This window comes from Hippopotamus amphibius, chromosome 16 (assembly GCF_030028045.1).
Source record: "Hippopotamus amphibius kiboko isolate mHipAmp2 chromosome 16, mHipAmp2.hap2, whole genome shotgun sequence".
Lineage (NCBI taxonomy): Eukaryota > Metazoa > Chordata > Mammalia > Artiodactyla > Hippopotamidae > Hippopotamus > Hippopotamus amphibius.
In genome coordinates this window covers 9784151-9800221 of record NC_080201.1, presented here as the reverse complement: position 1 = coordinate 9800221, position 16071 = coordinate 9784151, and the positions used below count along the sequence as shown (strand labels likewise).

Below are 16071 nucleotides of genomic sequence, written 5' to 3'. Positions count from 1 at the left end.
GCTGGTTCAATTTAAACATTGTCATAAAATTAATTTTTATAAGATGAATCAGGTTATTAAATTTAGTAAACCATTGCCTTCATTATTTTGCACAAACTTTGTCGCTGTGCAGAATTGGCTCAGCACTACTACATTTAGCTAATTAAACCGGTCATCAGCTGCAGTATTACAGGAGTGAGGGATGCTGTTCTCATGGGCTTTTCCTGGACTTTAGCAATAGGTAGCATTATGAAACTTTTTTTTTTAATTTATAAAATTCCACACTCAAGAGATATGGTTTACTATAAAAGTGTTATTGTCCTTCCTGTTAAACTATCATCTTTTGAAATATCCCCACTTCGTTTTTGCTCCGAAGGCAATTGTACAGGATAAGAAGATGGAGTTGTCTGTTGTAGCTTTTATATATTTTTTTATTTTTTTATTTTATTTTTTTTAATTTTTTTTGGGGGGGTACACCAGGTTCAATCATCTGTTTTTATACACATATCCCCGTATTCCCTCCCTTCCTTGACTCCCCCCCCCCACCCTCCCTCAAGTCCCCCCCACCCTCCCCATCCCAGTCCTCTAAGGCATCTTCCATCCTCGAGTTGAACTCCCTTTGTTATACAACAACTTCCCACTGACTATTTTACAGTTGGTAGTATATATATGTCTGTGCTACTCTCTCGCTTCGTCTCAGTGTCCCCTTCACCCCCCGCCCCCTCCCATACCTCGAGTTCTCCAGTCCATTCTCTGTATCTGCATCCTTGTTCTTGTCACTGAGTTCATCAGTACCATTTTTAGATTCCGTATATGTGAGTTAGCATACAATATTTGTCCTTCTCTTTCTGACTTACTTCACTCTGTATGACAGATTGTAGTTCTATCCACCTCATGACATATAGCTCCATCTCATCCCTTTTTATAGCTGAGTAATATTCCATTGTATATATATGCCACATCTTCTGTATCCATTCATTTGTTGATGGGCATTTAGGTTGCTTCCATGTCCTGGCTATTGTAAAGAGTGCTGCAATAAACATGATGGTACAAGTTTCTTTTGGGATTATGGTTTTCTTTGGGTATATGCCCAGGAGTGGGATTACTGGATCATATGGTAGTTCTATTTGTAGTTTTTTAAGGAACCTCCAAATTGTTTTCCATAGTGGCTGTACCAACTTACAGTCCCACCAACAGTGCAGGAGAGTTCCCTTTTCTCCACACCCTCTCCAACATTTGTTGTTTCCAGACTTTGTGATGATGGCCATTCTGATTGGTGTGAGGTGATACCTCATTGTGGCTTTGATTTGCATTTCTCTGATGATGAGTGATGTTGAGCATCTTTTCATGTGTTTGTTGGCCATCTGTATGTCTTCTTTGGAGAAATGTCTATTTAGGTCTTCTGCCCATTTGTGGATTGGGTTATTTGCTTTTTTGGTGCTAAGCTTCATGAGCTGCTTGTATATTTTGGAGGTTAATCCTTTGTCCGTTGTTTCATAGGCAATTATTTTTTCCCATTCTGAGGGTTGCCTTTTAGTCTTGTTTATGGTTTCTTTCATTGTGCAAAAGCTTTGAAGTTTCATGAGGTCCCATTCGTTGATTCTTGATTTTATTTCCCTGATTCTAGGAGGTGGGTCAAAAAGGATGTTGCTTTGATGGATGTCATAGAGTGTTCTGCCTATGTTTTCCTCTAGGAGTTTTATAGTGTCTGGCCTTACATGTAGGTCTTTAATCCATTTGGAGTTTATTTTTGTATATTGTGTTAGGAAGTGTTCTAATTTCATTCTTTTACATGTAGCTGTCCAATTTTCCCAGCACCACTTATTGAAGAGGCTGTCTTTTTTCCATTGTATACTCGTGCCTCCTTTGTCAAAGATAAGGTGCCTATATGTGTTTGGGCTTACTTCTGAGTTCTCTATTCTATTCCATTGATCTTCCTTTCTATTTTTGTGCCAGTACCATACTGTCTTGATCACTATGGCCTTGTAGTAATAGTTTGAAGTCAGGAAGCCTGATTCCACCAACTCCATTTTTCCTTCTCAAGATTGCTTTGGCTATTCGGGGTCTTTTGCGTTTCCATACAAATTGTAAGATTTCTTGCTCTAGTTCTGTGAAAAATGCCATTGGTAATTTGCTCGATTGCATTGAATCTGTAAATTGCTTTGGGTAGTACAGTCATTTTCACGATGTTGGTTCTTCCAATCCAGGAACATGGTATGTCTCTCCATCTGTTTGTGTCGTCTTTGATTTCTTTCATCAATGTCTTAAAGTTTTCTGCATACAGATCTTTTGCCTCCTTAGGCAGGTTTATTCCTAGGTATTTTGTTCTTTTGGTTGCAGTGGTGAATGGGAGAGTTTCCTTAATTTCTCTTTCTGCTCTTCCATTGTTCGTGTATAGGAATGCAAGAGATTTCTGTGCATTAATTTTGTATCCTGCTACTTTACTAAACTCATCAATTAGTGCTAGCAGTTTTCTGGTAGAGTCTTTAGGGTTTTCTATATATAATATCATGTCATCTGCAAAGAGTGACAATTTTACTTCTTCTTTTCCAATTTGTATTCCTTTGATTTCTTTTTCTTCTCTGATTGCTGTGGCTAAAACTTCCAAAACTATGTTGAATAATAATGGGGAGAGTGGACACTCTTGTCTTGTTCCTGTTCTTAGAGGGAATTCTTCCAGTTTTTCCCCATTGAGAACGATGTTGGCTTTTGGTTTTTCATATATGGCTTTTATTATGTTGAGGTAATTTCCTTCTATGGACATTTTCTGGAGAGCTTTTATCATAAATGGATGTTGAACTTTGTCAAAAGCTTTTCCTGCATCTACTGAAATGATCATATGGTTTTTATCCTTCAAGTTGTTGATATGATGTATCACGTTGATTGATTTGCATATATTGAAGAATCCTTGCATCCCAGGGATAAACCCCACTTGATCATGGTGTATGATTTTTTTAATGTGCTGTTGGAGTCTGTTAGCTAGTATTTTGTTGAGGATTTTTGCATCTATATTCATCAGTGATATTGGTCTGTAGTTTTCTTTTTTTGTGACATCTTTGCCTGATTTTGGTATCAGGGTGATGGTGGCCTCGTAGAATGAGTTTGGGAGTGCTCCGCCTTCTGCAATATTTTGGAAGAGTTTGAGAAGGATAGGTGTTAGCTCTTCTCAAAATGTTTGATAGAATTCGCCCGTGAACCCATCTGGTCCTGGGCTTTTGTGTGTTGGGAGATTTTTAATCACTGCCTCAATTTCCGTACTTGTGATTGGTCTGTTCATGGTTTCTATTTCTTCCTGGTTCAGTCTTGGAAGATTGTATTTTTCTAAGAATGTATCCATTTCTTCCAGGTTATCCAATTTATTGGCATATAGTTGCTTGTAGTAGTCTCTCATGATGTTTTGTATTTCTGAGGTGTCCGTTGTGACTTCTCCTTTTTCATTTCTAATTCTGTTGATTTGCATCTTCTCCCTTTTTTTCTTGATGAGTCTGGCTAATGGTTTATCAATTTTGTTAATCTTCTCAAAGAACCAGCTTTTAGTTTTATTTATTTTTGCTATGGTTTCTTTCCTTTCTTTTTCATTTATTTCTGCTCTGATCTTTATGATTTCTTTCCTTCTGCTCCCTTTGGGGTTTCTTTGTTCTTCTTTCTCTAGTTGTTTTAGGTGTAAGGTTAGGTTGTTTATTCGATCATTTTCTTGTTTCTTAAGGTAGGACTGTATTGCTATAAACTTCCCTCTTAGAACTGCTTTTGCTGCATCCCATAGGTTTTGGGTTGTTGTGTTTTCGTTGTCATTTATTTCTAGATATTTTTTGATTTCCTCTTTGATTTCTTTAGTGATTCCTTGGTTGTTTAGGAGTGAATTGTTTAGCCTCCATGTGTTTGTCTTTTTTGCAGTTTTTTTCCTGTAATTGATATCTAGTCTCATGGTGTTGTGGTCTGAGAAGATGCTTGATATGATTTCAGTTTTCTTGAATTTGCCGAGGTTTGATTTGTGCCCCAAGATGTGATCTATCCTGGAAAATGTTCCATGTGCACTTGAGAAGAAAGTGTAGTCTGTCGTTTTTGGATGGAATGTCCTATAAATATCAATGAAGTCGAGATGGTCTAATGTGTCATTTAAAGCTTGTGTGTCTTTATTTATTTTCTGTTTGGATGATCTGTCCATTGATGGAAGTGGGGTGTTCAAGTCTCCTACTATTATTGTGTTACTGTCGACGTCCCCTTTTATAGCTGTTAGCATTTGCCTTATGTATTGTGGTGCTCCTATATTGGGGGCATAGATATTTACCATTGTGATATGTTCTTCTTGAATGGATCCCTTGATCATTATGTAGTGTCCTTCCTTGTCTCTTGTAATAGTCTTTACTTTCAAGTCTAATGTGTCTGATATGAGTATTGCTACTCCAGCTTTCTTTTGACTTCCATTTGCATGGAATATCTTTTTCCATCCCTTTACTTTCAGTCTATATGTATCCCTTGGTCTGAAGTGGGTTTCTTGTAGGCAGCATATAGAAGGGTCTTGCTTTTGTATCCATTCAGCCAGTCTGTGTCTTTTGGTTGGAGCATTTAATCCATTTACATTTAAAGTGATTATTGACATGTGTGTTCCAATGACCATTTTCTGAATTGTTTTGGGTTTGTATTTGTAGGTATTTTCCTTTTCTTGTGTTTCCTACTTAGAGAAGTTCCTTTAGCACTTGTTGTAAGGCTGGTTTGTTGATGCTAAATTCTCTTAACTTTTGTTTGTCTGGAAAGCTTTTGATTTCTCCTTCAAATCTGAATGAGATTCTTGCTGGGTAGAGTATTCTTGGCTGTAGGTTTTTGTCTTTTAGGACTTTCAGTATATCCTGCCATTCCCTTCTGGCCAGCAGAGTTTCTGTAGAAAGGTCAGCTGTTATCCTTATGGGTTTTCCCTTATATGTTGTTTGTTGCTTTTCTCTTGCTGCTTTTAATATTTTTTCTTTGTGTTTAATTGTCGTTAGTTTGATTAATATGTGTCTTGGTGTATTTCTCCTTGGGTTTATTCTGTATGGGACTCTCTGTGCTTCTTGGACTTGGTGAATTATTTCCTTTCCCATGTTGGGGAAGTTTTCCACTAGAACCTCTTCAAATATTTTCTCAGACCCTTTCTTGTTTTCTTCTTCTTCTGGGATGCCTATAATTCGAATGTTGGTACACTTAATGTTATCACTGAGGTCTCTGAGACTGTCTTCTATTCTTTTTATTCTTTTTTCTTTTTCCTGCTCTGTGGCGTTTATTTCCCCCATTCTATCTTCCAACTCACTTATTCGTTCTTCTGCCTCAGTCATTCTGCTGGTTATAGCATCTAGGGTATTTTTAATTTCAGTTATTTTGTTATCCATTGCTGTTTGTTTTTCTGAGTTCTTATGAACTGTTTCTTGTACTTCCTCTATTTTGTTATTGAGATTTTGTATCATTTTTACTATCATTACTCTAAATTCTTTTTCAAGCATTTTTCCTATTTCCTCCTCATTTATTTGGTCTTGTGGGTTTTTTTCCTGCTCCTTTGCCTGCATGGTGTTTCTTTGTTTCTTCATGGTTGTCCAAACTTTTGGGGTTGCTTGTCCTGGCGATAGAGGTGTTTATAGAAGACTGTCCAAGTCTCAGACTAATGTCCAAGTATTGGATTAAATGAATATTAAGTCTAGGAAACACATACATGTATAAGACACACAATTACTGAATCCGTTAGGACATAAGGCTCTAGAAAGACTTGACAGAACCCCAGTGTGCTATCAGATATTCAAAGAGAAATCCAACAGAAATTGACAACTGAAACAGAACAAATCAGAGACATAAGCAAAAGCAAACAAACAAACAAATAACACCTTGCACATACAAACATTAATCCAGGGAGATTTTGTAAGCTAGGATCAAATATAGAAAAGAGCCAGAGTACCACCAGAGAGAATGGAGATTCTCAGAATGTAATTAGACAACTGTACTAAGAACTAAGATAAAGACAAAAGCCTAATATTAAATACCAAGGCGGTGCGTCATCTGGAGAATAGAGCAAGGAGTCTGAGCAGACCGATAGTGTTGCTTATAAGTATGTTAAGATAAAATAAACTTAAAAAGGCTGGAAGAAATGGGAACAGAAGAGCGTAATGTGGTTGGAAATATGCAAATAAAAAGAAAGGAATAGAAATGTATAAAAGATAGGGATGAAAGGAAAGTGTGAGAGATATATTGTCCGTACTACCAAAAACTAAGCTAGATATAGAAGTATAGAAAAAGGCAAAAAAAAAAAAAAAAAGAATAAAAAATATCATTAAAAAATTATGTTATAAAACTTGTAGATCCCTTAGGGCTAAGATGGTATTTAATAAAGAAAAAAAAAAAGAGAGAGAGAGAGAAAAAGAAAAAAAAAAAAATCCAGAACTGATCCCAGAATGGACCAGTTCAATAGGTATTGATACTACTATTTCTGTTTCCTTAGCGTCTCAGCTGTAAGTGTCCTTCTCCTTGCCTTGGGTTTTTTTGCGTTATTCTGTGACCAGCAGAGGTTCCTTTATTGTTTGTCTGTAAGCCTCAGTGTGTGGGGAGGGAGAGGATACAATAGTGGCTCCTTCTCCTGGGAGTGAGTGAGCCGTGGCGCCCTGTTTCAGTCGGGCTTGGAGGTGCCTGTTGCAGAGGGACGCCCACGGCTCAGGCGTACACAGAAAGTCTTAGAGTTGGGCCTCTCTCCGGTTTTTTTTGTTGTTGTTGCTGCTGCTGTTGTTGTTGTTTTTTTTCTCTCTTGGCAGCCTCCCTGCTGCTGGCGTTGCAAGGGGTTTTAATCTAGCCCCGCCCGAGTGCCTGAGGGTGCTTGTCATCCCTGAGCCCTTAGGTGGCCCACGGGCGTCTCTCCGCTGCCTGTTGCAGAGGCGCCGAAAGAGAGAGAGAGGCTATGCGCGCGGCTCCTCCCCCCGCCCGGGAGCCTGCAGCCTCCAGCCGCCATCATGGCCGGGCAGCTCTCAGGGACGGGCACTCCTCTCCGCGGACCTCTTCCCTCCTGTCCTCTCGGTCCGTCACCCTACCGGCAACAACGTTTCTCCCCCTGAACCAGCTCTCCGGTTCCCACGCTCCCGCTCCCGGACCCTCCGTTCAGCCGTGGACCGATGCCTCGGTCTGGGAAGCTGAGCTGCGCTGCGGACCCTCCGTGTGTTTCTCCCTCCCTCCCGTCTGCCACAGCTCCTCCGCTTCACCCTCTTTGAGCCCTCGTAGATGCCTCCCTACTGGCTATGGCAGGCTCCCCGCAGTCCTCTCTGGTGCCCGAGGCCGTCCGCTGGTGCTCAGCTGGTTCTCTGTGGGAATAACTGCGTCCTTCCTTGCATTCCCAATGCATCTGTGGAGAGGGATGCACTCCACGTCTCTCTACTTCGCCGCCATCTTTTCTCTCCCTGTTGTAGCTTTTAGAAGTAGACTAGGTGGCGCAGTGGTTAAGAATCCACCTGCCAGTACAGGGGACACAAGTTCAATCCCTGCTTCAGGAAGATCCCACATGCCGCGGAGCAACGGAGCCACAACTGTTAGCCTGCGCTTTAGAGCCTGTGAGCCACAACTATTGAGCCCGTGTGCTGCAATTACTGAAGCCCACGCGCCTAGAGCCCGTGCTCCGCAACAAGAGAAGCAACGGCAATGAGGAGTCTGCGCACCATAACGAAGAGTAGCCCCTGCTCACCGAAACTGGAGAAAGCCCGTGTGCAGCAATGAAGACCCAACTTAGCCAATAAATAAATAAATTTAAAGATCATCAGCACCTGCCCTCCTTAAAAAAAAAATAGCAATGTGTGACGCATGGCTTACATAAAGGAAGATAGATGTAAGACTCAGTGTAATTTTACACGACACCGGGACAGATGGTTTAACTGTAACTACAGTCAGGAATTATCTGAAGGAGAGAGGGTGCAGACTGGTGCCTGGAGCCTGTTTCTGCTTTAGTGTCAGATGTGCTCTTTTCGGTAATAAGAGGTCCTTTGCCGTAGGTTATTTTGTCAAGTGAGATGGCGTGACTTAGCAGGTTTGTTTGGGAAGATAAATTTTGATAGAAAAGGGGCATGCCCTTTCCCCTCACAGATTTCTAGGTAGTGTCATTCAAAACTGCAGTGAGCAGTATCTTTGCAGGATGTCAGTATTTATTTGTTGTTTAAAACGAAGTTAGAGGGCCATCGGTATTGTTTGAAAGAACTTGTGTTGTTTCCAAGCAGCCCAGGATGGTAGCCTGTTAGCAACCTGTAAGGACCTTCGTTTCTTTGGTAGATATTTATTGAATCCCATTGAGGGGTTAGTCCCATGGGACACAGAGATGACAAGCACACAGATTCTGAGGAGTTTACAGTTATCCTGGTAAAGTAGATAAAGCCCCGGGCCTCTCCCTGGCCCTGCGTTGTGTTGAGGCTTCCTCAATCCATTAAAAATACGTTTGCTAATGAATGACGAGGTGTTGCGTCCACGATCTTCCCTCACTCCACTATGAAGTTTTCGTTATACTCTTGGATGAAAATGTGATGAAAAATACGTCTAATGATTGCTCTGACCGGGACATTTCACAGGGACCCATAGTCCATCATTTTTAACAAGATCTTGGTGTGACTGCAAGTGAAGTCGTTCGTGGCCACTTCATGCTACCTCCATGTGGCTGTCAGCATTTCATTAGCCTGATTGATGTAACAGATCAGTCACCAAGATATTGTCCCATGCCTGCGCCCATCCATTTTTGGAACAGCTGGGCTATAAAACCTGGTGTTTTACTTCTCTCTTTTCCCCTCAAAGGATCTGGGTAGGGTGGTTTTGCTCACTGGGGATAAGGGGTGAAATTGGCATCATGGATCCAAATGAGTGTTTCAGGTTCCTGTTTCCTGCTTCAAAGATACAGTTCTGAGCACCTTTTAGCACATACACCAAAGAGGAGGCAAACAGATTTAGCTGTGCAGGATTACACATTTGAAATTTTTTGTGTAGTAACCTCAGATTCAAGTACAGGAGGTTATCCTTAGATAAGGGTAAGTGAATATCTTGGGATATGGAGTTTGGCATAAACAAAGTTTGTGTGTGTCCTTAAGCCAGTACTCAGACAATTGGAGTGGTAGGTCTTGTAGCTAATTTCTGTAAATTCTGGTTGGCGTTAAAACCCGTCAGCTCACCGGTTGCTGTTGGGAGCAGACCCATGAGAGAGTTTTTTCAGTCACGATGGCTGTACTATATTTGCTAGTTCATACACATCAGGGAGGAAGCATAGGACTTTCCGCTGAGGTGGATTTTGGAAAGGATTGGGAACTAACATTTGGTTTCCCACCTACTATGGTTATATTAGGCTCCTAGTGTATGTTTACTCTTCACTCCCCATTTTAAGAAAAGATGACAGAGTTTCTGATGGGTTAAAGGCACAGCGTCAGTCTGATAGCTTATAAACAGCTAGAGCTGGGTCAACACAGATGTGTCCAACTCCTGACTTTGAGTTTTTCCACTGTGCTGTGCTGCCTTCCCTTGAGAACTAGTTTATGTAAATAGGCTGGCCTCCATGAAGGTTAGATATAGGGAAGCGATGCAAATGAATGACCTTTGCTGGACTCTTCCACATGGCAGTCTCAGTAACATAATGATACTCTTGGAAACAGTCTGTGATCATCTGACATGGCTTTGACTGAGTTACATCGCTGCCTTCTCTAGTAGAATTGATTTCTTTGTTGTTGCAACGTACTCTGTACGATTTTCCACATAGCTTACAAGATGTGGTACTTTACACTTTAGCACCACGGGGTGATGTTCAAGCTCTGAAATTAGATCCCCCCTCCCCTCCCTTCCCCTCCCCTCCTTTCCCTTTTCGCATCAGTAATGTGTAAAGAGTTCTAGTTGCTTCACATCCTTGCCAACATTTGATGTGGTTATCATTATTTTTTTTTTAATTTCTAAAAAAATTTAGGCATTGTAGTAGCAGGTATGCAGCATTATCTCATTGTATCTTTAATTTACATTTCCCTAATGACTAATGAGTTCAAGCCTTATAAAAGAGTTGAGTTTTTCTTCTTTTTCTGTCATATGAAAGAGTTTATGTAAGGTCAATGTTTTTATTATCTTAAATGTTTGGTAGACTTTACTGTTCAAGACAAATGGATCAAGAGTTTTCATTTTGAGAATATTTCTTCAAAAATATAAATTTTTTTCAGTTGTTCTCTCTCTCCTTGCAGCAATTTTTAAGTGATGTCTTTCTTGGAATTTTTCTTTTTCACCTATATCTTAAATTTATTAGTGTAAAGTTGTTCATCATACCTTTTTAAGATCTTTTTAGGGTTTGTAATATCTGTACTGATGTCCTTTTATTCACCGCTTTGCTCGCTTGTACACTCAAGTGTGTGCCCTAGTGTGCACTCGCTCGCGCTCTCTCTCTGTGTCAGTTTTTTTTTTTAGTTTTTTCAAGGAAATGACTTTGGATTCTTTGTTTTTATGTATTTTATGTTTGTTTTATTTTTATTACCGTCCTCCTGCTTTCTTCAGGTAATAAATTACTTTAAAATTTTCCTAACTTAATAGATGCTAAGCTCATTTTCTGTTCTAATATATGTATTTAGGTCTATAGATTATCCTTTATCCATGGCTTTAGCTATGTTCTGTAAGTTTCGATATGTAGAATTTTTGTAATCATTCAGTTTAAAACATTTTCTGATTTTCATAACTTTTTTGAGTCACAGTTTCTTATTTAGAAATGTGTTGCTTAGTTTCCAGATAGGGGAATTTTCTAGGATCTTGTATTGATTTCTTTTTTAAAAAATTAATTAATTATATTTATTTTGGGCTGCGTTGGGTCTTTGTTGCTGCACGTGGGCTTTCTCTAGCTGTGGCGAGTGGGGGCTACTCTTCATGATGCTGCTCGGGCTTCTCAGTGCCATGGCTTCTCTTGTTGCAGAGCACGGTCTCCAAGTGTGTGGGCTTCAGTAGTTACGGCATGCAGGCTCAGCAGTTGTGGCTCGCTGGCTCTAAAGCACAGACTCAGTAGTTGTGGCACGCGGACTTAGTTGCTCTATGGCATGTGGGATCTTCCCGGACTAGGGATCGAACCCATGTCCCCTGCATTGTCAGGCGGATTCTTAACCACTGCACCATCAGGGAAGTCCTGATTTCTAATTTTATTCTGCTATGGCCAAAGGGCATGCTTTGCAATTTTAATCTTTTGAAATTTGTTGAGACTTTTGGTGCTGCACATGTTCAGTTTTGGTAAATATCCTTTTAGCACTTGAATATACATTTTGCTGTTGTGTTCAGTGTTTAGCATATTCCATTATTTCCAGTTTATCAGTTATGTTCAGATCTTCTGTTACTTCCTGTTTACTGAAATTTTTATGTTACTGATATATTAAAATCTTCCATTCTGATTATGAATTTGTCTATTCCTCCTCTTAATTCTGTCAACTTTTGGGGGGGGGTGTGTATAAATTTATAATTGTCACATATTCCTCCTGGATTAGAACTTACCATTATGAAATATTCAGCCTTTTATGATACTTCCTTTGGTTCATCTTTACATGGTGTATCTTTTCCCATTCTTTTTAACTTCTTTATCCTTATGTTTAAGGATATAAAACATATACATTTTTGTAAGGAGCATATGATACATATGTAGTTTATTCAGTCTGACAGTCTTTGTCTTATGATTATAGTTTTTAGTTCACTTATCTTTAATGTAATTACAGATATATTTGGGGTTAAATATACCACTATTATTGGCTTTCTATTTATCTAACTCATTTTACATTCCTTGTTCTCTCCCTATCTTTTTTTTTAAAAAGAACTTTTATTGAGATACAATTGACATACAATGAACTGCATGTATTTAAAGTGTACAATTTGATATTTTTTTCTTATTAGTAATGTATATATGGCAATCCCAATCTCCCAATTCATCCCCATTCATTTTTAAAAATTATTCTACTTACCCTTCCTATTAACTGGTTAAATTTGTATTATATTCTCAGTGGTAATTACAGAAATTACATCCTGTGTTTTTGCCTTATTAAGGTCCCGTGTAAATTAGTTCTTTGTCACTTCCTGGACAAGGCAAGGGTCGTAGAATACTTTAATCCCGAGTATTGCTACTTACCTCTAGGCTAGGTGACATTATTGTCAGTATAGTAGTGCTCACTAGGTATTGTAAAATTTACAAACTATTACTATTAACATTTAGATTTCTTCATCTGTTTACCCTTTGTGTTACTCTGTTATTTTCTGTATCTCCAGATTTCTACCTAGGGTCATTTTCTTCCTATCTGAAGAGCATCCTTTAGTATTTCCTCTAGTGTAGACATGCTGGTGATATAGTCCCCCAGCTTTTGTTTGTTCAAAAATTTTGTTCACCTTTATTTTTGAAGGGTGTTTTCAGTGGGTGCAGAAGCACCAAGTGCTGGCTCACCTCTATTGGCCTTTCAGCTTTTCCAGATGTTGGCCCCCCAAATTCTCCTTCATAATGTTCCTCTGATGCCTTCAAAGAGGGAGGTGTGTGCATGTGTGTGTGCGTGTGCGTGCGTGTGTGCGCGCATGCGTGTGTGTGTGTGTGTGTGTATGTGTTGTTTTGTCCAGCTTTTCTAATTGTTCTCAGTGGGAGGGTGGGTTTAGAAAACCTAGTTGCCATTGCTGAAAGCAGAAGTGCTGGATACATTTAAAATAGTGTGGAGCACATTGTCAGGAACTTCACAGATGTTGTTTGTTTTGCTTTCCAGGTTTGTTTTCTCTTGTTAGATTGTAAACTCTTTGAGGGCAGTGACCATGTCTAAGTCTTTATATATCCTTATGTAGAGGAAAATTAGAAACTTGCGCTCAGCTAAAAATAACTCCATGCTTGTTCTGCTTTTGTAAAATATGCTTGCTGCGCAGCGGCAGAGAAAAACAAAAAAATAGGATGACCTAGCAATCCAATGTAACCATAAGATGTTTTGCTAAAAATGGAATGTTCAGCACCTGCTCTTGTAAGTTTCTGTTTGGAAACTTCTGTGCTCTGTAAACCAAGTAACCAATCTGCCCATGCTAACTGTAAATATATGTACTGACCCCTATAAAAGTAAAGCTCACCCTGAGCTCGGGGCCCAGAACTTTGGAGCATTAGCTCGTCTGGGGCTGCCGGCTTAATAAACCTGAGTTCTCTAATAAACCTGAGTTCTCCAACCCTTCGAGCGTGGTGTTTGGTTTCTTGACAGATTGATTTCTGCAACATTTTCTCTTAGCATTGAGCGCAGGATCTGGTTGTTGTTAAGCAGTGGCTCAAAGGCTGGCCATGCTGTGAGCTCCTCTATGCGTTGGCCTTCGCCTTTGAAATCGCTGTGTTCTTGGGGCAGATTTTCTCAGCCTCAACACTGTAGACATTTGAGCCAGATGATTCTTTGCTGTGGGGGCTGTCCTGTGCATTGTAGGATATTTTGTAGCATGCCCGGCCTTTACCCAGTAGATACTAGTAGCACGCCACCCCCCAACTGTGACTACTGAAAACATCTCTAGATACTTGCAGATGTCTTATAGGGAGCAAAATCACGTGGGGTTGAGAACCATTAGGGGATATGTGTGGTGCTCATTAAAGGCCATTTAGCATGACTCAGTGCTTTGCATTTGTGTTTTCTAATGTTGACTTTCCTTTAAACCGTAGGGTTTGAAACTGCCAAATCTTTTGCCCTCCACGGTGCACACGTGATCCTGGCCTGCAGGAATATGACAAGAGCCAATGAAGCCGTGTCACGCATCTTAGAAGAATGGGTAAGTGCATGCTTGGTTTTTTTTTTTTAATTGTCAAATACGCATGCTGGGATAAACATATGGAGGTTTTAGTACAGTTCACAAAGTTTATGGCTGTTGGAATAATGTTTTCTTTATTTTTAAAGTCATATTCACTTTGTTTATTTTACGAATGAAAGGACAAGCAAGCCCGTTTATAGTTTGTTTATAGTTCATTGTCAATGTCATCTGCTTTATTAGTCAGAGGTTTGAGAATGTTTACTCATTTAGCTCATTTATTAAGAAAAACAAAATGTGCTTGACGCCCGTGAATGCAACTAAGAGGTTATTTATGGTTTTTAGGATGACAGAGGAGCAGGCTTTAACCCTGTCTCTGGTTTTTCCTTTTTGCTTTTCTCTCTCTGTGCAGCTGTTGGTGTTGATATGCCTGTGCACAAACATTTATTGAGGGCCTGCAGTGCTCTTGGGGTTAAGGATATAGCGTCAAATAAAACAAAATATCTGCCCTTATGGGCTTCTAGGTAGGAGAAACAGACCATAAAGGGATAATTAAGTTTAATGTTTAACGTAACGTCAGGTTATAAATGCAGCGCAGGACAGTAAAGCAGAGTGAGGGGTCAGGAGTTGACAGCAGGGATTATTTCAGGCTGGGTGGTCAGCAGAGACCTCTCTAAAGTTGTGACATTTGATCCAGGATCTGAACGAAGTAAAGTAGTAAGCTGTGCAAATGTCAGGGGAAATACTTTCTATGCATGTGCAAAGGAGGTAGGACCGTGCCTGGAGGATTCTAGGATGAGCAGGGATGCTAGCGTGGCTACAGGCCGGGGTGGGGGGGCGGGTAGGTTGCAGAGGGGCTCAGAGTCAATGGTGACAGGAGAGGGTTTGAGCCAGAGTGGCACAGGTTGACTGATTTTTTTAAACATGATTACTGGGCTTCAGAGTGACGTAGAGACAGCGTTCATTCACTCATGTATTTGGGAAGTGCCCCACTGTCAGAGGTACAGGGCATCTAGTGTTAGCATCTGTCTTTGTAGAACTTTCAGCTGAGGGTGGAAGACAGATCAATCCAAGGAAAGATAAACATCAGTGTAAACTTGAAATGATGGAAGGTGGTACTGAAAAGTATGTAGTACTCCAAAATGGTGAACAATGCCAGGGAGGTGGGGGACATTTGGAGTCCCCGAGAAACAGATGACTGAGCTGAGATCTCAAAAAAGACTGGGGAAGGTAGGAGAAGGGTGAAGCAGGGAAGAGGGGGTGGCCTGTGCAGTGGCCCTGGGGCAGGGGACGGGGGGAGGACGGGGAAGGGGAGACAGGTGGCTGGAGCAGAGCGTGAAGTGGCGTTGGATCATCCTTGCCAAGACTGTCTTCATTCTCTGAACACCGTGGAAGATATCTGGCCATCCGAAGAAATAGACCATGGTTTGTTTAAGAGAATGTCCGGTGTTCTGGACTGAGAAGTTAAAGTCAAGAAAAGGGAGATTTATTTCTGCTTTTTCAAGGAGAATTTCAAATTCAGTATATTTCAAATGAACCTTTGTCCTGATCTCACTGGATTCATTATTTTGAGTTAAAAAAAAAAGGCCCAATTTTTTCCAATTATCTTAGCATCTTTCTAACTCCAAAGTTACAAAATGTGATAACCTCCGCTAGGTGGTATAGAGTAATCTTCAGAGATGTATAGAGAGCGAATGCTAGTACATGCATATGGTTTGAATCTTTGTGAAGTGGTAAAATGAAAAGTGAAAGTCTTCCGCAATTCTTCTCTTAGGAGGTCAAGATCATTAACTGTTTCTTGCATGTTCTTTGAGGAAAAGGTTGTGTATACTAGCCAACACACCTACATACTGTTACGTACTTTGATTTTTTTCACTTAATACTTAGAGGAGGTTTTTTCTTACCAGTGCATAGAGATCTACCTCATTGCTTTTAGCAGCTGTGTGATACTTCAGCACGTGTTTATGGTATCATTATTTAACCAGTCTCCCTTTTTGGTGGACATCGAGGTGGTTGTCATTGTTTTGGTCTTCCAAGCGATGCTCTCTTAAAGTTCAGTCTCTCTCACATTTTCATCCAAAGTTGGCTCTAATCTCCGCTGCCGCGAGCATTCTTGACAGGTCCCTTCGCGGGTACACCATAGGGTGGAATCTTTGCAGTGGACCCGTCAGTCACGCCAATTTCTGTCCCCACTGTCAGTGTAGAACAGTACCTGGGGTTTAGCAGCAGAGAGTGTCAGACTCGTAAAATTCTGCCCATTTGATGTCATGTTTAGAGTAGGAAAATCAAATGCCAGTGGCCCTCGTGGTACTGTCAGAACCATGCTGTACAATGTGATACTAATGCTTAAACCAGACTTGGAAAATAATGCCGAAACCC

The 16071-nt window shown here is 40.3% G+C and overlaps 1 protein-coding gene across 4 annotated transcripts in view; it reads left to right on the top strand.

The window, feature by feature from the left end:
• WWOX (WW domain containing oxidoreductase) overlaps positions 1–16071 on the top strand; it is a 964125-nt gene that overhangs the window by 47352 nt on the left and 900702 nt on the right. For all 4 annotated transcript variants that reach the window (XM_057713311.1, XM_057713313.1, XM_057713312.1 and 1 more), the window contains exon 5: positions 13610–13716. In XM_057713311.1, coding sequence (XP_057569294.1) covers positions 13610–13716 — 107 coding nt within the window. The remainder of the gene's footprint in view (positions 1–13609; positions 13717–16071) is intronic.